The following is a 25,704-nucleotide window of genomic DNA, read 5'->3' on the forward strand; positions in this document are numbered from 1 at the left end:
AACATATCTCTGAAACTCCTAGGGGTGGGTACATATTGTTTTAACTTATATGAACAGGAATAAGGGAGTGGTGAAAAAGATTGAATCAATGAGATATGGCACTACTGGAAGAAGGCAGCTGTATTATATACACTCAAATACATATATATATATATATATATATATATATATATATATATATATATATATATATATATATATATATATATATATATATATATATATATTAACAGTGTATAGTAATACTGTGTCTTTTGTTTTTGGGGAGACCTACAGTAGGTGAAATAATTGTGTTTGATAAAAAGTCTGCTTTACGCCACCTCTCAGTACACAATCCAGATTGCAATGGATATAAAGCAAAGCCATGTTCACTTGCACTTTTTAACCAAGCACTGAAGACCAGTACCTCACACACAAGTTAAGTAGAACCCCAACAGAGAGTGAGTCACAGCTATCCCATTCATCACAAACACTCCCATTAGGATAATGTGTGTAGGGTTATTTAAACCAATGATATTGGCTGGGAGGCTAGTGTTCTATGTCTTTAGTTAAATAGGCATCTATACTACCACAAGCATCACATATAGATAATCCTATGATGCCAATGGCACGTGAACTCAAAGCATTGCACAGCTTTTAAGAGACTTTAGATGATTGCATGTCAGCCAGACAAAGGGGAAACATGTTGGATATGTTATCAAATTAAAGCATTTTGCTGATATTAGTCTTTTTTGAATGAATCCAGTATCTGTGTGTCTAAAAAAAACAACGCAATTAAACCACATAGAAAAAAATAATTAACACATTGAATATCTGACACCACAAATCTGTAAAATATCATTATTTTTACTTAATATTGATCAATGCTTATGTTCCTCATTTAAGTAAAAAGTTTATCACAACCTAGCAGTAGTACTACAATAAACCACATACAAATTAAAATGATGCTATTAGACCAACGTAATGAAATGTTTATTGGAGTGTAGGCTCTGTTGTGTACTACCATATTTCCACAGGAGGGCAGTATTACTTAACGTAACTATATCACTGAAGAATATGGTCGGTCCATTAACAGAAACATAGTTGCCTACTTTAATACTGTAGATGTAGTGTAGGAGTTCCCTTATAAAAGTGTGTTGTAGTAAAGCACAGCAAATTGTAATAAAGGAGAGTGAAAGCATGGGCAAGCATAGGCAGGCATTGCAAAGCCCAGAGAAGTATAATAAAGCACATTAAAAAACATGGCAAACCATGTATCAAATTCAATTATTCATTTTGTGGAATAAATCATGATTATTTGTATAGTATTGTACTGGAAATCTTAAAATTCATGCTCTGAAGCATTTAAATGTGTTAAAATGCAAATATATATATATATATATATATATATATATATATAGTGTGTGTGTGTGTGTGTGTGTGTGTGTGTGTGTGTGTGTGTGTGTGTGTGTGTGTGTGTGTGTGTGTACACATACAATAAAAAGAAAAAAAAAGAAAACTACATTTTACAATAATAGTAGCATATTATAACATGTGAAAACATGTCTGAAGTTTCCCAAAAATGTGAATCGGACCATTTTTGAACATTGCTATAAACCAACGCTTGGTTTAAAGAAAAGAAAAATTGTATGTACAGTATATATATATTTTTTGAGAGACAATATATTCCGTATAACTTTTTGTTACACTCCCTAAGGTTGCACACTCCCTAAGATTGGATATACCTTTTACTTTAGTTAAGGGTGTGTGCTACTGCTGCTCAATAGAAAACCCATTCAAACTGTTGCAAACCTAGAATTAAACAACTTTATGTCATCATTATCATATTACCAGTATCACGCATACAGGTAAATGCCAGCTGTCCTACTGCAGGCAGTGTAAGTAAACCAATGAGAGGAATAGAGAAAGCATTCTAGCATTACTTTACTATTCCTCTTCTGACTGTCAGTAACAAAGAACAAGGGGCTGGGTTCTCAACACTATTTACTCCAAATCGTCTTTAGCACTTATTTTTCTGAAAAGCAAAAACATAAATTACAATTCAATAACAAATAACAAACAAATGAAAACTACTTATAAGCCCCAAAACTAATAAAAAAAATGTTGATTTGGTAATAGCTTTGACTATTAATGGTGTTTTGACTTTCAAAGCCATACCTATAACCTATAGTCTATACGAGACCACAGCACAATTAGAGTGCTGTTTAAACTTTAGGTAGCAGCTATGAATTAGTTATTAAGAAAAAGCCCTTAAAAATCCAACGCATATTTTACACAGAAGAGGAGAAAAGGTAGAATTGTGTCTTAATGTCCTGCATTTTATTCGATCCCTAACAACAGTGTGCAACAAAGCAGCCACTTTGTCTGTTAACAATAAATCACAGATAGCTGGCAGCACAAGAACTACCGCATATTAAATAATGGCAAGCTTTTGGTGTCAGCCGGACTCAAGACAAGAGACTGAACGCCTATCATCAGAAAAGACCAATTAGGATTCTCCTGCAAGAGGAGGGTGGTGGAATATGCACGGTGTGGCCTGGATGAAGCTGCTAAATATGGTTAATATTATCTGGTTTGTCTGATTTCAATCAGCATCGTTCCTTGTTCTTCAGTACCTCAAACAGTTCTAACCTGGCTGGAAAAATAACGGGTATGCATCCCAGTCCATGTTTCACCCAGGTCCAAAATCTAGCCATTGCATTACAGACATGGAGCGATCACTGGAGAGGCTATGCAGCAGAGACTGCCTGGGAGTGTCACCCTTCAGCTGGACAATTATATGTGAACAACTGACTTAACAGTGGTATATAAGTACTGTCTAATCATAAGAAAGCACCACTATAATACATAAGTGAAATGACTTTGTTTAACCAATGTCTGGGGAAACACCCACACAACCTTCTTATATTTACTCAGGTGTTTTACCCTTTCAAAGGCTGGCTTTTGATGTTATCTGTACGACTTTAGTCTATTCAGAGATTATTCATTATGCAATAACGTCCGGTCCTTGCATTTCTATATCAAAAATATATGACAAAAGAAATGCTCCGTGCGCAGAAATCTGATCGCAGGCGTTTACTTTAGAGCTATAGGGCACGCTTTCACTCCATACAAGTAGATACGTGTGAATAAAAATATATAAAAACGAAATAAAGAGTAGAATGCTTTTAACAGGAATTATTGCAGCCATGCACTGGGTCACATCATGCTATCCGCAGTGCTGAACTCGGGATAGCTTTGACCGTTTAGGAGAGAGGATGGACCGCAGTTAATTGCAATAGAATTCCAGTGAACACATTTAATTAAATATACTGATGGAACCGATATCCATTGTGTTATGTAACCTGAGTGGAAATGTTTTCCGGTAAACTACAAATCACAAATCACAGTTAGGCTAAATGTTTCATAACGCCTGCGTGTTGATTTAACACATCCGTTAACAAAACCATTAGGTTTGTAACACACCCGTTTAGTTCCCCATTTAGCCTTCTGAATACCGTTTTGACCTGCAATTCGAGCATACATTAACTGATCTGCAAAGCCAATGAAAGTTTCCACAGAGCAGCCAGGTACAGCAGATACAGTGCAGTTACTGTCTGCAGCCGAACACTTTCCTATTTGTTTAGTGTGACATTGTGAATGCATTACCTGCGGTTCTTTCCCATGTGCGCTGGCGTTTATGATTTAAACGACTTGTAAGACTCTGGATATAAAAATAAATATATACATTCAAAAGAAATAACCAACGTTTCTTTGTGCTGCAGTATGATTTCATAACCATGATACTCTATATCGGAACAATATGATGTCTTACAATCTATTCCAAATGCGTATCTCTTATCTCTATAAACAACTTATATATCAGAAGCGTTTATTTTATACAAGCAATGTTACAGCCGTTTCCTCAGCATTCACTGCCCACAGTTTATTTTACTTATGGAAACTCCCAGCAAAACCGAAGAACATAAACTATGCCAATATACCGTAATATCATTAAAAAATACTATTACAAGAACTCTGAATGCCAGCCTCTTACATCATGCACAATACACTGCTAAACGAATACAGACTAAACAATAAAAGCACACTCAAATCAGTAAAATACTAGTTTATAGCCAATACCATCTTCACTCTACAACATAACCCAATTGCATTGGGAAAATATATTTAGAAATTAAAGGCACAGCTGCAAATCGATTTTCAAAATCTTGCAATCGCTTTCGATAATGCTTCCTACCTGAAAGCTCAAATTATCCAGAAAATGTCTTGACAGCTCCCCGTTCACAGAAAGTTTATTTTTCTGATAGGGACAAATCCCTTTCTTCTGCAGTTTTTGTATCCTGTCCTAGTACAGGTTTGTTGCTGCTGACTGGTCTCTGAAGAATGTAAACCCTTTCTTGTTTTATTAATTACTTTTCCTGTTTCTTTCTCTCTGATTACATAGGCAAGTCTTAACACCCCGTGTTGTGCTGGCGCTGTGGTTTAGAGCCTCGCCCAGATTTGTTGTAGCCACTCATACGAGGTAAAAAAATTTTGTTTTTTTTTAACTCTGCCTGGGGATACACACATTTACTTGAATATAATAATGTACATATTGGCTAGGTAGTGCAGCAATTTAACAGTTGCTGAAACAACACCTTTTTTATTTTGAAATGGTGACTGTAGCACGTGTCAAAAGTGTGACACTTAGTATACCCCTTTTCGGTCACGATTTTTAATTAGAATTTTTAAAAATGTTTCTAACAGTTTGTGTGAGCTCAATGGAGTTCGACAAGTTGCCCTTCAGTGACTGAAGAGGATATTGTAGCTTCTACCGAGACAGGGCCACTAACAGGGCTCAACACCCAGAGGGACCCCACCCTCCAAGGTGATGAGAACAAACTGAAGTCCTTGTGCAGCTCCAATCGTCTTTCTTTGAACCCTTCTAATAGTGTGCCCAGAACGATGCCATCCTTGCACCAGTCTGCTGAGTCTTAGTCTTTATTCAAGTACTGGTATAACAGTTGGTTACATTTTAAAACAGTTTGTTGAACTCAATGGAGTTGAAGAATGTGCCCTCCCACAACTTAAAAAACATGTATGTATTATACAATAGATCTATTGATAGGAAATTTAACATGGTTCCAATTAGTGTACAAAGTGACCGAAGGAGATAAATCACAGAAATATAGTTAAGCAAGTTAAATGCACTTGAAATGTGAAGGTATGGAATTGTTTCTGTGGGCATTTAAGACCCAGGATTAATATGGAAAGTAATTTATATGCTCAATCCATTACATTTATTTAAAAACACGCAGGTGAAGGATCAAATGGACTTCGCTTCTTTTTAGCTGGCAAAATGTTTGCAAAGAGGGTGTAATGCTACTAATGGGTGTGAAACTCGGATCAGAAGAAATCAACTTGACTGAGATAAAGGTACCTTTTCTGTGGGTGCTTTCATTTTATTTTATGTTATTGTTTCTTGTTAAACCCTGCTTTAGTATTTGTCTGATATAACTTGATCCAGCTTCAGACCATACATGTTTCTAATCGTTGGCAACCCCATGCAAAAGGATTTAATTTATTTTTATTTATGTGTAATTTATGTATATTTTCACTATATTCATTTTAAAACCATGGAATGAGTTAAGCTGTTTGTGAATCATAAATTCTAAAATGAGGAGCCAGTTCTACAGAAAGGTGCTTTCAGACAGCTAGAAATGATAGAGTGGCTTCAAATTCCACACCCCATATCAACAGGCCCTTCATGGGATTGAAGTGTTCTGTGGAGAGTCAGTCCCGGCAGTACAATTATACTGGAGTCACATTAGCTGGAAATCCCTGCTTACTCAAGACGTAGTTTACAGACAGAAATGACTCAGCTCAGCATTACTACTATCAAAGACGTGTTCTTCCTTTAAGCATGCTCATGTTTATCCATGTCCAGTGAAAGCTGTCAGATTCCTGGATTCCTACTACAATTGGATTATTTATCTGAACATATTTCAGCTGCATAACATCTGATGACACAGCACATCTACTCACCACAGTCTGAGGTCATTTTGAGCACTGATGTGTTGCCTAACTATTCAGTGTTCTCGCAAAATATCAAATTATAAAGAGGGAGGCTCCCCTTTAAAAACACACAGGATCAGCAGTATAACCGCATGCTATTCATTTAAGGTTACATTCAAATTTAGTGGCTTAATAAAAGGTAGACATTAAACCATGTGCATGATTTGCATTATTAACCATAGATACCTCAGTATCATATCAGGATGCAAGATCAGCATGTACAGTGTGATCAGCTATCAAAGCATGGAAGGTACAAAGACTCCTAAGTTATCTAGCTATCTCCATTTGTATTTGCAGTATACTTATAAATCAAGAAAAATGTACTATTATTGACAGAAAATGTTTGTAGAAGAGTTTTTCAAGATGCAACTGATTCTTTCCTTGAGTCTGTCAATGGCCTTGATAACTGCCTGTGCAGAGAAGCAGTATGTGTTCCCCTATTCTCAATAAGAGTCGATTGGAGCTTTGCCTTCTTAAGAGCTATCTTTTGAACCGTTCAGTCACATTGAGGTGATAAGACATGAAGATGTTGTTTAAGATGGCTGAAAGCTGTGAGGTAATGCAATCCTTAATCCAGGTTCAGAGACCAAAGCGTTGTTTGCTGTGCTAAAACAGACAGCCACTGACATGTCTTTATAATACTCGACTCGGCCATCTACAGTACCTGAAAGTGTATTCAGTGCATGGAACATGGAACCTGCATTCAGGAAAAGTAGCACTAGATGTCAACACAGAACCACAGTCACATTCCCAGTCATGGGGAAATGCAAATATCAGTAACAGTGAACAAAGCAGCTTGGGAATCCTAATTCTGTAGGACTCTTGAGCAACAGTAGGATCCAGATGCCTTGTCTTTGGGTAAGGCTCCTGACTCCACACACAGAGACTTGTAAATCACCAGCCCCCACTAGCAGAATTGCCCCCTTGGTTTTCTTTGAATTTGTCTTGCACGAGTTGACACTTTGACTGCATTTACAAAAGCACACCAGCCTTCAGGAGCTGGCCTGTGTGACCCGATGCTTTGAGTTCAAGTCCAAGCAGGTGAGTCCTGTTGTTATTTTTTGGAAAAGCCAGACTGAGAAAGCATCTACCTTTCTCTGGTATGGGAAGGGTGGTTGCCCCTCCAGGTAAACTGGAATCTGAGATATCCTGCATCTGATAAGCCAACGTCTTGACTGAAGAATGTGGTTAGATAATTTATTACTGGTCATTCTACTGTCAACTTTCAACTGTTCAGCCCACTTGCCATAGTACAGTTAGCAGCTTGAATCAAGGAAAATGAAGGAACAGATATTCTAGTCTGTTTTTGTACCTGAAAGGCTAAATTTCCTTTGGTATGTAAAAATCAGTTAACAAGGTTTATCATTGTGTTGGTAGAGAGCCTTAGTTTTGGGTGTCTTTAGAGAATGCCTGAAAAATAGGTTGAATCCTCCTGTTGCACATTAAACTGTTTTATAAATAAAAGTGTCCACTGTACATTTCTGTTTCGTCTATCACAAATCCAGTGTCCTTTTTCAGTTTCCTTTCACATTTTATGCTTGTTCACTAAACCCTGTGTAAACACTTTGTCATTCAAGTTAACCCTTAATGGCTTCTTACTTGTAGACTGAATGCATTGTGCTTCTAATTCCTTCATGGTATGAATTGAAACAGATTTACCGGAACAATAACTCAACAGCAAGTTGCCAGAGCTTTTAAAGTAAAAGACCGGTTTTATCAGTTGACCACAATTTAAAAAAAAAAACTGAAACCCAGCTCCTGAAAGAAAGAATGACAATGAATATGTTACCTCAAAAGAGTCCAGCAACATCCAATGATAAAGTTTTTTCTTTTACAAATATGTTGGTCAGAACTTGATCAATTAGTTGTAAGGTGTGTGACCTTGCCTTGTGACCGGTCAGTTACAAGGTCATACACATCACTGTCTCCATCAAATGCAATGAGTGTAATGCTGATTACCTGTGGTACTGGTGCACTGAGAGTTTCATATAGCCATGGGCTTGTAACTAAGCATGGTTAATTAATTTAGTTACGAGAATAGTGAGTCAGTAGTGATTTCGGTAGTCTCATCTCTGACATCCTTAGGATACAAAGTTATTCATTGTGGGTGTGTGCTGGCTTAGTTGTCCATGTGTCTGCCCGAATACAGATCACCAGTAGTTAGTATTGCATGGTATTGCATTGCATTGCATCCAAATTTGAACATCACTAGAACTCAAAGAGATAAAACTAGATTGCAATTAATTTTGATTTCATTTGTCCTTAGACCGGGAACCAACAAACATATGCATGACAACCCAGTAGGTGTTTTAAGAGCTTCTGAGCAGCGTTAGACCCTTGATAGTTTCACGATACTTGGCTCTTGAGCCGATCTTCCCTGTAGATGTTCAGTCAGCACATCCTTGCCCACAGCTCCCTGACACACCACTAGTGCACCTGCTTTCCCCAGGCGTTCCCCTTCCTCTCCAGACAGGCACAAGCTTGTCCCTGACACGCCCTTATCAAATATCCACTCCGGGATTCGCTTCTTTATATATATATATATATATATATATATATATATATATATATATATATATATATATATATATATATGAGCAGGCTTACTGTATTTTGCACATCCAAGTGCATGATGGGTCCAACACTATGCTTTAATCTGGCAAAACAAAACAAACAAACAAAAAAAAACAACAGCAAAAAACAGACAAAAGTGTTTTAAAACCCTTAGATGTCCTTCAGTAATATGGAAATGCTTTTTTGTTTTTGTTTTTAAAATATATAATAATGCTGAATATCCTAAGACTTTGCTATCTTTTTGAGCTAAACATTCCAAAGGGCTTTTTTAATTAGCGGAAGCTATTTCAAACAGATACACATCGGTGGTGACAGTGACTTGAAGCTGTATGATGCAAGAATGACTCTGTGACAGGGATGAATGTGTGGGGCAGCTGGCTGATTCCTTGTCATTGAAAGAAGCAGAATAAAAGAGAGTATCCTGCGAGGACTTGATAAAACTGTGAAGAGTTGGGTTTTTAAAAATATCCACAATACTGAGACTGCAATCAGACTAACAGAGGGAGAGGGCTGCTGCTCTATAGTGTTGTACTCAAAGTATGCTTGAGCAAGTTTCTTCAGAATTGTTGCCGGTTATCTCTATTATGCGAAACACTGAAGTCTTACATACTGTACGCATATATGAGTTATATATGTGGCATACTGCTAGTGACACACAATTGAGATTCAAAAAGGTTAAATATAGCTAGTTCCAATTATTATATCTTCAGAGTCTGTTTAATTTACTCAAACCCTTACAATTAAATCCCCTCGACAAGCTAGTTCATCAGTGCCTGTAGATTGCATGCCAGTACTGTGTTAGTACCTCTCTACAAGCTAGTTCATCAGTGCCTGTAGATTGCATGCCAGTACTGTATGTTAGTACCTCTCTACAAGCTAGTGCATCAGTGCCTGTAGATTGCATGCCAGTACTGTATGTTAGTACCTCTCTACAAGCTAGTTAATCAGTGCCTGTAGATTGCATGCCAGTACTGTGTTAGTACCTCTCTACAAGCTAGTTCATCAGTGCCTGTATATTGCATGCCAGTACTGTATGTTAGTACCTCTCTACAAGCTAGTTGCTCAGTGCCTGTATATTGCATGCCAGTACTGTATGTTAGTACCCTTTCCTGATTACAGGTGCTTATTCCTTCTCTCTCACATCTTGGGTGTGTTACTGGCACTGGCATTGAGATTGGGTGACTCATAAACAACACACCATAGGAACAAAATACTGATTATAGAACAGGAACAGCAACATTTGTTTCCATGTGTGCTAGTCCTGGGTAAAGTGTTTCCATGTGTGCTAGTCCAGGGTAAAGTGTTTCCATGTGTGCTAGTCCTGGGTAAAGTGTTTCCATGTGTGCTAGTCCTGGGTAAAGTGTTTCCATGTGTGCTAGTCCAGGGTAAAGTGTTTCCATGTGTGCTAGTCCTGGGTAAAGTGTTTCCATGTGTGCTAGTCCTGGGTAAAGTGTTTCCATGTGTGCTAGTCCTGGGTAAAGTGTTTCCATGTGTGCTAGTCCTGGGTAAAGTGTTTCCATGTGTGCTAGTCCTGGGTAAAGTGTTTGTAGCACAGCAGAGGCCTTCCTTGAAAGGTATCCAAGTCACACAATAGTGTCAACTGTAAACAAGGGGGAAAGGCAATATTAAAACCTTCTTCTTCTTCTTCTTCTTCTTCTTCTTCTTCTTCTTCTTCTTCTTCTTCTTCTTCTTCTTCTTCTTCTTCTTCTTCTTCTACTCACACCCACCTTTAAAAAATATTAACCTCTTTTTGATAAACAAAATGACTGAACTTACTTTAAAATATAAATAATAAAAGGGTAATAACCAAACAACATTCTCGCCTCTCATAAATACATGAACATTCTCACAAGGAACCTGTACATACATATATTGTAGATAAAATTCAAGCCCTCCCAGATCAAAACCTTTCACTCAATTCTCTCTAAATAATGTACATTATGAAATATAAAATACCTGCATAGTGTCACATATTTTCTTTAAACTTGGAAAGTAAATATTGTAAAATCTATATCTAAGGAGTGGCCTGACTTGGAGCTATACTTTAAGAAGGACTTAACAAGTGGTTACGGTGCAGCATAGCTTTCATTATTGCACATCCTCATCATTGCCTTCAGGATACGTTCCAGCGAAAACTCTAGCAAGCGGTGACTGTGAGAGACTTCAGACGAGCAATTATTATTTATGTCAACATTTCTGTTATTTTAGAACATCAGAGAAACTTGTTTAGCCGATACTGAATACCAGAAGCGTGGATAACAGAATAGATTAATTGTTGTTGAGGTATATAAAAATATCTTGCAGTACCCAAACCCCAGTTCAGTAACCTGTATATCATTAGTAGATGGTGCAGAATGGTAGCCAATGGTCAGAAAAGACACGGCAGCCTTTTGTGACAAAGGGTCCACATTGAAAATCATTGGAGATGCCAGGTTCTTCACAGAGTAAAAGAAAGACTGGTGCAACGTAAACAGGGTCTCAGATTGTGAACCGCTTTCACGAATGGGGTTTCTGAAGAAATGGAAGGACTGTGCTAATAGAGATCACAAGTTAAACCCAGTGAATGGCTAGCTGTCTGTGTCCACCTTTTCTTAGAGCTCAGATTACAAACTAGAAACCTATGAAATGTTTGCACAAAGAAATCTACAAACGTATCACTTTTTTTTCAGATAAAAGCAGTAAGGGCGTAGTTAGAATGCCAGCATGATAAAGGAATCTCTTTCTGTGCCGGGAACAATTCTTAATGAAGCTTTTATTCATTTGCAGACATTTTGACACTTACATGTGATACATTGTATCGTGTTTATGAGTTCTTTAAATGTACTGTGAGGTATTGTAATTAAACACACTGCTGTCAGCAAAGTGTGTTCTTCAACTTGTAACAAAGAAGTGAAACACAATCCCCCACTTTGAGCTGAGGTTAAGTCGTCATGCATTTAAGTTAACATCTGATTGGTCTGCACGTCTATGTTCTCTACACTAATCCAACCAAAACATGTCTTCTCCAAATTCCCAATATGGTAGAGGCTCTGCTTGTATAACGTATACACCCACATGATCAGAGGCAGGCTGAGCTGAGATTTGAAATGAATCTTGTGGATCTACATAACAGGTTTGTGGAGTTTGCAGAAGGCAGTACATGCATCCTAACTCAAACCCTAATAATGACCACACTCCAACTCCTGTAGATGGTGGAGGTACTGCAAACATCACACCGCCTCCATCACAGGTCCAGGTTGTCTACATTTTGTCTACCCTGGATACTTTGAATTAAAAAAACATCTTCACTTCACACTGGTACTGTTACACCTTTACCTTGCTCATATGGGTTGAGTCATAGTTAGGATAAACATGGATTAGATGTTTACAGTTTGATTCTTTGTTAACTGCCAACAAAATACTGGCTCTTGAGTCACAATTTAAGATTAAAAAAAGGTGAAACATTAACTTTGGCGGAGGCTGTCTTGAAGTCAGCAAGCGGTTAAAATCATGTACCCCGAAGCGGGTCAAATAAAAAAGCTGAGGCTGTGAAATTCAAGGTGCAGCTGGGTTGGGCTCACCTGCACACCTTTTTGCCTCAGGGATCAGAATAACATTGTGCAGGGTATGAATTGCAGGAATACTCAAGGGTGTCACAAAGAATAAATCATCTGCCGTGCAGGGAGATACAGTCATGTCAGACACAAGTCAAATTATAGGATATAAAACCCCTGGATCTCATCTTTCTCATTGGCTTGAACAGTTCCCTATTACTTTCTTATGACCCGACAATAAAAAGGAAGACTGAAAAGTTAAGACTGAGCATTTAGATCCCATCATCAAAGACCTTTCATTTATTGAATATGTCTCTGAAATATATATATATATATATATATATATATATATATATATATATATATATATATATATATATATATATATATATATATATATAAACAATAATTTATATTTGTTTAGCTAAACTTATTAAGGTTGAGTGCAGTTTAACTGCACTTCCTTTACAGCAAATAATTTGCTTTTCTGTTGGCCCTACAATATCACACCCCTGGTATTCACCCAGAAAACTTCTTATTCTTCTTTTACTAAATACTACAGAGGATTAAATCAATACTTATCCAAATTCCTTGTCTAAAAACTCAACAGACCCCAACATTCCTGTAAAAAAAACATGAAAAGATTAATAGAACCATAAAAAAAACCTCTAGTCTTAAGACTGAGCTAAATTTAATCAAACTTAAAAATCAGAGATCGGATGTACAGTAATCCAATGCTTTTCATTTCACTCAGTTCCTAAGGTCCTGCTCCCTGGGTTGACCACAAGGGTGACCAGGGTCCCAATCTTAAGGGTTCTCATTCAATTTAAATAAATATTGCATGAGATGAGAGCTATGACATCTACAGTGATTGTAAAGGGAGGTTGATCCACATGATATTCCTGGCTGGAAGCATGTGACCTGTGTATCTACTTGCACTCTGCTGTTTAAACAGCAGGGTATCCATGCAATGTGTGCGTGTTTTCATCATAACTTTTGTTCCAGCAGCCTTGCATGTTTATAATCTGCTGCCAGGAGGGCTGTGCAGACCACAGACAAAGGGATTTGTATGAACTTGCATGTGCTGGCTCAGTGCAATCACAACCACCTACATGAGGTGCTCTGTGCTTCAACAAATCTGCTGATTTAAATAATTGCGAAAACATAGCAATACTTCTACCAATAACTTTATATTTTTTATTGTTTTACTTTTCATTGAGGAACTCAGGTGGTCCTATGATACCACTAAAAAGCTAACATGACCCCAGTTTCTGTGTCGTTTAGCGTTCAGGCTTATGAACACTAACTTGTAACATTTTTGTTACATGATCTTTGACAGTTAAATTGACTATCATCACAGACTATTGAGTCAATATTCCCATACTCAAAACCCTAAATGATAGCGCTTGCACTGACACATGAGGGACCACCAGTGCAAACATTTCCCCATTTTTCCCAGAAAGGAGACACAATTTTATAAATCTATCAAGAACAACCTTGTTTTATTTATTTATTTATGTATTTATGTTAGTCCTTGCAGATGGAATAAAAAACTTGGACCCATTGTTAACAGAAAGAAGAAGAAAAATGAACATGGTTGGGTATTTTGGGCATCAAAAGTATTATTAAATAATTTCCAACATTAATGTTGTGTATTCTAGTAACAATGGTGGCAAACAAACTGATACTCTCCAATACTGTGCATGACAAAAGACACAAAGAGCGTTTGATCCTATTCAACTCCTGCAGGCTTTATATAATTGAAATTTAAGACTCGCTTTTTATACAGACTTGTGTTTATCTATAATATTGTGCAGGAAACATCAACGTGATTTTTTTTTTTTTTTACACTTATTAAGTAAAAATCTGAAACAATATTAAAATCTAAAATAAAATAATGTTCTATATAAAAATAATAATTTCAGTTATTTCATCGTTTAAAAAAAAAACTTCACCCCCCAGGGTGCACTGGTAAATATTACACATGCGCTGATAGAACTCCAGGAAGCGCCGGCCGATTTGAAGGAAGTCAATATAGGGAAAACAACGCACACAAAATGACAGTCCATTTACTAATTTGCTGAAGGTACTGGTAATATTTGCTTACCTGGGGTAAAGTAGTGTTTCATCTTTATAAATACGGTAGCTTTATTATAATTTGAAGTACCGGTATTTGTAGACAGTATCGATACGCTACCACAGTAAATGTAAGGTAAATAAAATCAATCTTTGTTTTTTGGGGTGATTCATTAAAGGTCAATAATTTTATACCTATGCAAAACCGATACTGATACACCAGAGATATTAAATATCCAAATTAAGCTGATGTGAAAGTACAGGTGTAGTGTTAGAAAGTGGTACATCGTCAGAATGTGAAACACGTACCAAAACTTGACCCGTGTAATGACAGAAAGCGATACGTTGTCCTGTTGAAAGTGTACGGTGTCAGACTTTGGTACAGATGCAGTCAATTGCGATCTGATGGGTGTTTTCCTATTGTCAAACAGAGGTACATTTACCATTGATTGTACATTATTTTTTTTGCAAACTTAAACTGGAAACAAAAGAAAAAAAAAACATCACCAACAAGACAAAATGAAAAGTCCACCTAAAAGTAGCACAGTTAAAAAGAAAATGTACAAGACCCAATGTATTGCATATGATAAATATTTGTCTACTATTTTCTTAATGGTGGAGAAATATAATAAATTACATTAACAATGATGTAAAAGATTGGAAAATGTGATTAATTAAATAAAAAAAAACGATGTAATAGGCAGAAAGCAGCATAAGGTACCAGATTTGAATGGGCACTTCCCTGCTTTCTTAGCGAAAGTTGTTTAGGCAGGCGCAAGCAGGCGCAGTGCGCTGCGTACCACTTTTTAACACGTACCTGAAAATAACACTACACCTGTAGTGTGAACTGAACATACCACTGAAGTAAATATAAATGTATAACTATATTTCCTTGGTACAGATTAGATCATTCACTGTCAGAATGGAGACTCCTAACTCGATGAAGTCAGGGACTTCGTTCCACACACCAGATGATACGGTCTATTCAACAAAACCGGTAAAATAATTAAGGGATAGTGTATTTTCAATTATTTTATTTTTTTTACATTGCAATCAACGGCACATGTTGCAGTTAAACCAATGTTATTTTTAATAAACTTCCCCTATTTTCAAATGCACATTTTTAATTAACTATTTTACTTTTTTGAGTGTCAATATTTTGTGTTTGTTTTCCTTTTAGCCTATGAGTGCAACACTTAAAGAACGACTAAAGAAATCAAGACGTTCCTTTAAATCCCCCATCTCTGTGGTAAAACGACTCAAGATAGGCTCAGAGGCTGATGGCGATTTAGAGTTGCCCAGCGCGTCCTCAAAACCTGCTGAGGACCCTGGAAATGACGATCAGGTGATGTCAGACTCAAGCCTTGAAACGGCTAGCTTAACTAGTAAAACTGCATTGGACAGAGCTGATAGAGTAAGTGATGCAGGCCAAAGCTGTCATTGCCCCAGAACCCCTGCACAGCCACAGCTGCTGGAGCTGCTGAAGGAGAGGGACAGGCTGAAAAAAGAGGTACGAGAAAAAGAGGAGACTCTACGAAGACTGCAAATGGCAAAAATGTACAGGGCTAAGGTACGTGATTCTGAAATTATACTGAAAGGTAAAGGCGTAAACCATGAGAACATTTCTTCACAGATACTAACATAAATTAATAATGTATCGCTGTTAATAAACAACCTGTCATTCATAAATAATGCGTTTAGGAACTTGGAGATTTAACTGTGCCAGCATCTCCAAGCAGAGGTCACTAGAAGTATGTAGTGCTGTACTGCAAAAGACCTGTCAGTCAATGGGAATGGTTTACACATTTGCAAAACTTACAAGATGTCCTTGCTTTACAGAATGACCTGACAGAACTGCGCTCTCTGATAGACAAATGGCGAAGCAGCAGCCAGTCTGTCCTGTATGAACTCCAGTCGTCTCTCTCTACAGATGGCAATAAGCTGAGCCTCACACACCTCATAGACAGCCTGGGACTGGAGGGCACACTGCTGCATTATGACAAGACAGAGGAAGACTTCACATAGACGTAATCTTGATGGGTTGCAGCAGAAAACAAAATGAATATTTTTCTTTAAAGCAGTGGCAGTTCCATGTCTTGTTCATTAGGAAACAAGAATGTGCAGAAGACAGTAGTGAGGTTTTGTGTAAAGCTTTATTTAAAAGGAAAAACATGTTTGTTATTTTATTAAGTTAATGACATATGTTAACAACAATATTGAAAGATTTAAGTGAAATACTATTCTATAAATTAAATGACATGGGTCTTTTTGTTGTACGAGCTAAAATGTGTCAGTCTATCCAATTTTGTAAGGGTAATTTGTTCTGCTCTTGTAAAGCTCAGTGTCCTATTTGAAACAATGCAGGGAAAATCTTCATTCTCAGCCTCTCAACCTCTGCTTTGAGGGTGGCAACATTTTGGGCTTGTGTCCTTGCCAAGTCCACCAGCTTCCGTCTCTCAATGATGTCTTGGTATCTTTTTTCCGTGCTGATCGCTGTGTTATCTTCCACAGCTGTTTATAGAAGAAGAAAGCAGAACAAGTTAAAAAGTTAAAATGCATTCTGAACACACAAAAAAATGTTAAGGATCTTATCACAAAATGGACCCTATTCATGGCTGAAAAGCTTTCATGGTCAGTCTCATTCATAATGTACATGACAGTATTTTCACTTGCAATGTATAGATCTTGATCAGCCATATGACAGCAGACACCACAGGAAAGGCTTCCAGAGGCAAACTAACACTGAGTTACTGATTATATGACTTTACCACTTGCAGTTCTCTGGACACTTTCAGCATCTGGATATCCCGAGCCTTGTTGTTCAGATCCTCCATCTGCATTCTCATTCTCATGTGTTCCCATTCCTGCTGGATGATTCCCGTTCGGAAGTCTTTACTCTCCACCATGCTCGCTATCTTTTGTTCCCCTAATGTCTTAACAAGGAGATAAAACAATGTTAGGAGATGCATTTTCTTTGGGATAACCTCTATTGGAAATACAAAATCGATGAATGGGATACCTTTTTGTTTACTACACCATGGTTTCAATAGAGAATAATATACAGTAGGTAACTCTTACTTTGCATACCTTATTTGCTTAAATCCACAAAGGGGAACATAGTGGTGTGTCAGATCTTCAGAATATGCCTGGGGGCCTGTTTTGTGTTGTACACCTCTTGTAGCCATTGTTAATGTTAACTGTATAGTGCTTTACGGCTGACATGCCCCTACCCTGATTGTTCCATTGATGCTTTCAAAAGCTGCAATGGAACACCCTTCCAATTGCTGCGTTTCCTAGTCACACGATTAAATGACTGTCATGTGACTCCAACGACTGGGAAATAATTTGAAGAGTTACATAGATTTAATAGCTTTTGTTTCTTGAAGTGAAATCGTACTAGTTGTCATAAAAACATGAATATAAACAATGACAGTGTCAATCAGCAGTGTTATATATTTATTTTTACCTTCATCTTCCTTGTCTTATCAAGGTGGTGATTGAGCTCTGTTTCCCTGTTAAACAACTCTTCCTCAGTAACAATTGAGAATACCAGATTTGAAATTTTGAGCTCCTCCTAAAAACAGTAAAAGCAGTTCAGTTAATAACAGCTCACAGTAAACTGAATGGGGTAGAGGGGTAGAGTATCTTTTTCTGAAAAATCACCTGATCATACTCCATTTCTGTTTTGTTTTTTTGGGGATATTTTCTAGTAGAAAATATCCACCTTTTGAAAAAAAAACACACCTTATAATTTCAAAAAAGAAAAATAGTATTTTCCTTTGTTGCCCCTTTAACTAAATATGTGTATATCCTTCAATCAATATAGTAAGGGATAAAAAATGACATTGTGAACTGTGATTTTTATTTCTTGGTATAATAAATCCTTGTGGAACATGCTGCAGGATATTTCCGTCCACCAATGTTCTGTAGATGACACAGTAGTGAGGAATAAACCTCAAATAAGGATTGATGTTGGTGGTTTACAATCTGGCAAAACAGCTGTGCAACCAAAATCGGCGCTCGGCTGTGCAGCGCCCGTTTGATTTACTGTTGAAGTCTTTACCTGGTAGATCACCATTTCAGATTACACTTTCCTCTCAAACAGTCTGCGCAGTGTTTCATTGAAGACCTGGGTCGAGTCCTTGATGGAGGTCTGCAGTTTCTTCATTTTTGCTTCCAATGTCCAAACAACACGGAGAAATCACAACGTTAACATTTTGTATAGAATTGGTGGAATGTCTGCAGTACACTACTGTATATGACATTTAATACATGTTTTCAATTGACTTTGATCTCAATGTATCTGACAAGAAAACTAAATGGATAGTTAAGGTCAAGAAAACCTTAACACTTAACAGTTGACAGTATATTACTGTTTCATTTCAGTACTACTGTGACCTTCAGTACTTTGCTTCAGATTCCTTCACCGCTATACATGAAGTAAAACACATTTTCATATAGAGTAAAGCTATTGCCTGGTTTAGGGTGTGCTTTTATTATCTGCAATATTAGAAAATGTACTGCTCAGTGGACATATTTCTGTCAGCAGAAAACTATGTCAGATTGTAACCAACTGTCCTGTAAATATGTAGGCAAGTTTAAACATAGCAACTATTTAAATACCTGATCTGATGAGACATGTTTGAAGTTATAAAAAAAAAACTACAGGCAAAATTGTCTGTCTGGAGTTATATATCTTTCAAAAAAAAAAAAAAAAAAAAAAAAAAGTTTTAAGAAAAATGACTTGGCTTTGTGGTGCCCACAGAGTATTATTTATTTTACCTTTATGTATTTTTCTCGTTCCTCGTTCAATTCCTTCACTTTCTTTTCATATTCTTTAAACTGCTTCTTCTCATCTTCCAACCATTGTGCTTCAGGCTTGGACATGAACTCTGGCTGTGGGATCTCCTAGAGAGTTAAAAAAGAAGACAAACATTGTATCACCAAGATCTAATGCACTGTTCCATTTGTAAACATACAATTGCTACGTTGATATAATCAACACATTTATAAACTAGCAAGGACCCTCTTTAAGCTGCTTGATTTATTTTTTTTCTATAAATATGTATTTTCTTTGTGTTCTCCATATCAAAGGTTAATAGGTTTGAATTGCAGCACCATTGTCTCATTAATGATTTCAGGCTTGAGATGCATTCGGTTGACTGCACACACGTCCAACAAAAGGGATCAGAAGGTAAGGTAGGTCTAGATTGGGTTTGTCTTAGGTTTGACTTTGGGGCCTGATCAGCCCAGTTTTGAAAGAAGCTCCACCACCAGAGGCTTGTCACCAAGGGCCATTGATGAGTATTGGGTTATTCTGGTGGAGCAATATTGCAAAGATGGGCTATGTCTGACAACATTGTTGAGGTTTTAGCAATGCCATAATCGTCTTACCATTTTTAAAATATCATCTTTTTTCACCACAAGGACTCCACCCATCATGTCATCAAGAGCTCGCTCTAGCGTTGTCACCCTGTAGGAAAAAATACAAAATCAGATGCCTTTTCAATACTAGACTATAGCTATATCAGCTAACTCATGTCATGCCCAGGAGATACCATATACACTACCATTCAAAATGTACTGGGAATGTCAATGCTAAATCAGGTTTTTAGGAATTATTTGTAATTACCTTTGCAGCCAGCCTTCTTTTTTCCTCAATCTTGGCTAGCTCTTCTGCTTTCCGCTTCTGTTCTGGAGTGAGATATTTTTCAGCTCTGATCTGGAAACAGAGTAATACTTTAGAAGGCACATGTAGACAGTGATCTAGAATTACAAGATTTTAAATTGCAGTATTATTTTATGGTTCAGAATTACAATCTTTTTTTTTTTTATTTTAAGCTAAGCTGCATGGTTTGTTACCTCTGAAACGTCCACAGTGAGAGCCTGCTCTGGCTTTTCATTATCACAGAGCTCTGGTTCCCAGAGCTTCTCCTTCAGATCCAGCTCCGTCAATATCTCCAGAAGCCTCTGGTTCTTGTCCTTTACCCGATTGATCTCCTGTTCCTTCTGCTTGAAAATAGACTCAAACTTCTTGTTGAAAGCTAATTTAACGCTGTGAATGACATCCTGAAAGAAAGGAGTGTTGGATGTTTTAACCCCTTCCTAATTGTACCAGCCACCCCTAGTAGCAACACCTGACCTGTCCTAAGAGGCAGAATTGATGCATATGCAGTTTCACTAACAACCCTATGCTGGGTCCTGGTTTTCCAGTAGTCATACAACCAAATATTCACATGCTGTGTGCTTGCTGGAAAACTTAATTTTAAGATAACATCCTCAGCCAGGATAATTCTCGCCGCGTAATGTATCAGTCTCCTTCCGAGTTCAGTCCTTCATTGGATATTTCTTCACTTCATATTCTGAGCAGAATGCCTGAAAACGATTCAGAATGGAGTTTTAAACATTATTTTTTGTATTTAGTGCATGTCCTAAAACTAGATGTGTCACAGTAACCAGTAGCACCAAGCACTTAAACTAATCCCAGACCTACTGTATAGTATAAACTATTTGCTATCCTCCACCTGAATCTGTCCAGGGTAAATATAAGTGACATGGGAAGAATGTTATCAAAAACATGCTTATCAAAACCAACATAGCTACATTTGGCCAGGTTCTCCAGCTCAATCTCACTGCAAATCTTTCGATAAAAGGAGAAAAAAAAACCTTGTTTAAACCTTTTCCAAAGACTATTGAAGGTCAGAGCAAGAACAGATACCAAGGCTAGTTTCTGTGACTTTGGTTAATAAAGCTCATCATCCTCCTATTTAAGAAGAACATCTAACAAAGTGTTATTCAGAGATGAGATCTTTCTTACCCTGGCAACTTCCTGTTCCCCCTCAACTTGTAACCTATTCTGCTCTTCCACATCCAGGTTAAACTCCTGCTGTTCAAGTTTCTCAATCTCGGGCAAGGATTCATTCTCACGCATCATAGCCTGGATCTGCAAGGGGATTACATGAAGTTAAAGTACTCTAAAAACCCAGTCTGTTACCAAAGTGTGGGTTTAAACCAGAAGTGTGTAGACAGTAGTTACAAAACACAAACTGGAGCTGTTGAAAAAAAAAATTAAAATCATTCTACGTTACAATAGTTTTTAACAGAAAACAAAACGGCATTGAGAATTGCATCATAAATAAACCTTTAAAAATGGGTAACATCATTTATAGGAGTTATGTCATCATCTGATTGGTTACACCAGATAAACTATGTTTTATCACTCATAAAATGTAGGTTTTGGTTCATAAAAACAGTAAGGTACACTTGGCAGGTCCTTCACAGTGACTTAATGAAGACCATTAAAGAACCAGTACCTTTTAACCATTGCATAAACGCTGAAATTCACTGGTTAGATATTGGTGGGTTAATGTTTCTTAGTCATCATTAGACTCTTTTTCTGTGTTGCATTTAGCCCATGATGCTTACTGCCCTCTGAAGCTCTTTAATGCCTTTCCTCAGGCTTTTCTTTGTATCTGTGAACTCCAGGCTCTCCTCTTTGATTGCCTGTAAAATATAATTACAACAAACATCAGTGAAAAAGAAACACTCGACAAGACAAGCATGTGAAGGGAATTTCCCAATAGATCTGGAGTCATGCCTTGTTTTGTGTATTGTAATTATTACAGTTATCTCCCACACATATTTCCTGAGGTAAGCCTGAAAACCCAAGCTGTAAATCTTGGATTTTTTCCTTTTTAAATACGAGCCAACTTTTTTTTCTCTCCCTCTTATGAACTGATGTAAGCACTAGCTCTCTGCTATGTAATGCCCCTGCAGTAAATCCCTTCTTAAGCTGACACTTTCAGTATAAAACCCCCTTTTTTTTTAATTTAGCAGTCACCAATTCATTTTTTTGTAGTTTTTCTCCCCAATTTAATAGTGTCCTATTATTTTTGTTTAGTTCAGCTCACCGATACCACCCCCGTGCTGACTCGGGAGGGGCGAAGACGAGCACACGCTGTCCTCCGAAGCGTGTGCCATCAGCCGACTGATTTTTTTCACACTGCGGACTCACCATGCAGCCACCCAGAGCTACAGCGTTGGAGGACAACGCAGCTCTGGACAGCTTACAGGCAAGCCCGCAGGTGCCCAGCCAGACTACAGGGGTCACTGGTGCGTGGTGAGCAGAGGACACCCTGGCCGACCTAACCCTCTCTCCTCCCAGGCGACGCTTGGCCAATTGTGAGCCGCCCCCTGGAAGCTCCCGTCCTCGGTCGGCAAAGGAATAGCTTGGACTCAAACCGACGACGTCCAGACTATAGGGTGCATCCTGCACTCTACGCAAGTGCTTTTACTGGATGCACCCCTAAAACCCCTTTTTAATTATATGTATTTTGTTCTTAGAAAATGGACGTAAAGCTAATTTCAGAAATTACCAATTACAAATTAAACAGGTCATACCCGACTGGTGCAACAAAGCGAGAGAACACTTTCAGACATTTCACTGAAAAAGCAAGTCATCATGACCATCACAGACTTCATAAGAAGTACACAAGCAGGATATCATTCAAACCCAACAAGTAGCTTTGAATAGGGTAGGTGCAAAGGGTTAATGCATTTGGGTGAGATAGACAGTACCATAGTCTTCAACTGCTTTCATACACAAAGTTGACTGTAATGTGACATTGCTTTGTATATGTTTTTGTGAATGCAAGTGTGACACCTCTAACAACTCCATTATATCCAGCAGAGGGCAATAAACAATAAGCTTTACCTCATCCAGCTTCTCATAGAGTCAAGTGGCATCCACAGGGCTGACTAAAGGCAGGCTGGTGTAACTGTGGTCCTCAGTCACCTCCACATTCTTCTTCTGACTGGCCTCCTGAATGCAAAAATAATGTAATGAATTCATACGAGCACTGCTAGAGATGCGACTACACTGCAGCCTAGTTTGCTAAGGCTAAGTTAATGAGACAGTGCATTCTCATTGTAGTGGCCTCAATAGAATGCTGGTATATGGGTGCCCAAATTAATTCAAGTAACCAAACCTGTGCCTCTTCTCCACCGCAGGTGGTGTGTCTTTAGCTGATTTCCACTCAGGCGTTTCCATGAGACTCCCGTTTCCCAACATCACAGAGGTCTCCAGTTGCGACATGACATCAGTATTTATTAATATTATTATTATTATTATTATTATTATTATTATTATTATTATTATTATTATTAAGAACCAAGTAAGTGACTTAACCTGATTCCGGTACAGATCTGTGGTTCATCCATCCAATACATACACACACACACACACACACACACATATATTACTCACATGGGTTTCATACAATGAAGAGCGTCACTTCTCTCAGTGTTCCAAACTTTAAGAGATCTCTCACTGGTCCTGTACAATTGATGCCAGTTCATGGGGTTAAACATCAGTCTCGTGACCTCTACTCCTGGTTGGGCTTGACTGCAGAGAGGGACCCCATCTTGCCAGTTTTACATTTTCACCTTAAACATTATAATAGTTCAAACAGTACAGGGAATCATTGTGTAAATATTTAAATGTCCCAGTTGAGTACCAGTTAAATGTACCAGTTCTTCAGCTGGAATTGGTTCCAAGTTGAAAGTTCATAAATAATATTTATGAAACATGGGACCTAAATGTTATTATTGATTAAATTGTTTCTATTTCAGCATCATTCCAGCAAAAGCAACTTTTCTGTTATACGACAGTACCCTCTTTTGGAGAATTGAAGAACTACACATTATTTGATATCTGATAACTGGTGGCTTGAACACTGAAATTAAGGACTTTCAAAAGATGATTACAGCTGATCAAAAGAGCATACAATAGAAATTAAAATACCTTACCATATCGTTTGGGTATAGTACGGAACTGAGGAGTAACTGGTTAAATATGGGCCAGAATAGCTAAAAGCCAGTGTTGTATACTCCAGCTGGGCTTTTCCTAAATGAAAAAGAAAACTCTACCATTAGAGATGTGAATGTAAGCAGCAACATTCATTAAAAACATTTCAAAATAATAACTGCGCGTATACAAAATGAAAGGTTTTTAAATAGATGCCCCTACCCTTAAATACCACAGCCCCCAATTTTGCACAACAGTAAAACTTTTAAAAAGCTGAAGAAATAAAGCAGAAGTGTACCTTTGAGCTCATTCTGCTTTTCAAACTGAGGGAACGTGTACACATAGATGGAGGGGTTAAGTCTCTGCTCTGAGAAGGCCACCTCCCTGGTGCGCGCATTCACTGTAAAGGCACCGTTTCTCCATCCTGGGCTCTGAAGCACACGCTGCTTCTTTGTTTCCAAGTCTATGAAAATGATATGATTCCCACAAGGGTAGCACATCGTACAGCTGTCAGCGAATACTAGAATATTGCTTTCAGGAATTTGCATGAATTTTCGTGAGGAGTCAATAAACATCCAAAAAAGCGCACACAGGCTAACAATTGTGGGAAAAAAAGCAACAATACACAGCTGGGATTTCAAAAAGGTTTGCATTTATACTGGATCTGGACCCATTCGCTTCTGGATATTGTCCACTACATACCTATAGAATACAGACCTAAACTAACCCACTTACAGCAAAGAGACAGCAGAGCAACTTGATTGACGGAAGTGTCATTTCTGAAATTGCTTGGACATTATAAGATATGCTTTGCCCAGGTAGTTTGCAGCAGAATCCTGCCAGTACTGTAGTTTATGCAAGACCATACATATAAATGAACGTGAACTTCAGCAGGGCTCCCGGGTGAATACTTTACTAGACATGTTGCGCTCAGCTGAAACCACTGAGCTTCAGAGTTTCGAAGCATTACAAGATGTGAGTACTATACTATGAGAACAACTTTTTACAGTCGGTGTCAACCACTCACTCATGCGATCCTTTCACACGTCAGTCTCAAGGCAAGGGTTTGATTTATGTTGGTCGGTAAAAGCCACCAAATGTCTGCTGGCTGTCAATTTCTTTTTTTTTTTTTTAGACCAGTAACAGTAACAAATTGATAATATGTATTCCAGTTGCAATCATTTTTTTTCTGGTAAACAAGAAGCCAGCCGTGGCAAATGTACAAATTGAGTATTGTGTCTGCGTGAAACGAACACAAAGAAAAGCAGGAAGAAATGGGCACTGAAAATGAAATTGACAACACAATAAACGCCTGCAACGATTTGGGCCAGATTTACGCGGTAGATTCAGAGGGGTAGATATTTAAATCACGTCACCTGACTTCCAAGGAGCCGACACTTTTCATTGTATCAATATACATTTAAATCGAATGACTATTTCCAGGGGAAGTGTGCTCGTACTCTACCGGTATGTATTTTTTCACGAACATTTTATATCCGTTGCCAAGACACCAAAACATTCCACCCACTGGTTGCTCAGATTGCACCCTCCTCCCAAAAAAATCGTTTATCTAATTGGCTGAGCGTGACTCTACTCTCTGAGCTTGATTCTTAAAGGGAAAGTGTAGCGCTGACTACGTCTGATTTAAATTGAAAGATAATT

General features: G+C 37.8%; 3 protein-coding genes across 5 annotated transcripts in view; 1 reads left to right on the plus strand and 2 right to left on the minus strand.

Annotated features, from left to right (window-relative positions):
- Window positions 1–4,477, minus strand: part of LOC117415179 (collagen alpha-1(XVII) chain) — a 34,891-nt gene extending 30,414 nt beyond the window's left edge. The window contains 1 exon segment of the mRNA XM_034025192.3: window positions 4,238–4,477. The gene's annotated coding sequence lies outside the window, so the exon portion shown is untranslated.
- Window positions 4,478–14,137: 9,660 nt separating this feature from the next.
- Window positions 14,138–16,384, plus strand: sfr1 (SWI5-dependent homologous recombination repair protein 1). Its single transcript, XM_034025679.3, has 4 exons — window positions 14,138–14,247; window positions 15,139–15,234; window positions 15,418–15,807; window positions 16,077–16,384. Exons 2-4 carry the CDS (start codon window positions 15,160–15,162, stop codon window positions 16,260–16,262), a joined length of 651 nt encoding a protein of 216 aa, XP_033881570.2. The 5' UTR covers window positions 14,138–14,247; window positions 15,139–15,159; the 3' UTR covers window positions 16,263–16,384.
- LOC117415396 (cilia- and flagella-associated protein 43-like) lies at window positions 16,372–25,676 on the minus strand. 3 transcript variants are annotated; one of them, XR_009329020.1, is made up of 14 exons: window positions 24,341–25,676; window positions 24,045–24,141; window positions 23,503–23,681; window positions 22,951–23,058; window positions 21,663–21,740; window positions 21,055–21,180; window positions 20,100–20,612; window positions 19,870–19,959; window positions 19,632–19,710; window positions 19,020–19,145; window positions 18,301–18,410; window positions 17,704–17,811; window positions 17,006–17,170; window positions 16,372–16,748 (listed from the first exon to the last, which is right to left on the minus strand). XR_009329020.1 is itself a non-coding variant. In XM_059026124.1 (4 exons), exons 1-4 carry the CDS (start codon window positions 18,313–18,315, stop codon window positions 16,617–16,619), a joined length of 420 nt encoding a protein of 139 aa, XP_058882107.1. In that variant the 5' UTR covers window positions 18,316–18,847; the 3' UTR covers window positions 16,372–16,616. The 3 variants fall into 3 exon arrangements, 1 of the variants encoding a protein (XP_058882107.1); XR_009329021.1 differs by having other exon boundaries at window positions 21,551–21,740; XM_059026124.1 differs by lacking the exons at window positions 19,020–19,145; window positions 19,632–19,710; window positions 19,870–19,959; ... (5 more) ...; window positions 24,045–24,141; window positions 24,341–25,676 and having other exon boundaries at window positions 18,301–18,847.
- Between the last annotated feature and the right edge of the window lie 28 nt (window positions 25,677–25,704).

Source organism: Acipenser ruthenus, chromosome 7, assembly GCF_902713425.1.
Source record: "Acipenser ruthenus chromosome 7, fAciRut3.2 maternal haplotype, whole genome shotgun sequence".
Lineage (NCBI taxonomy): Eukaryota > Metazoa > Chordata > Actinopteri > Acipenseriformes > Acipenseridae > Acipenser > Acipenser ruthenus.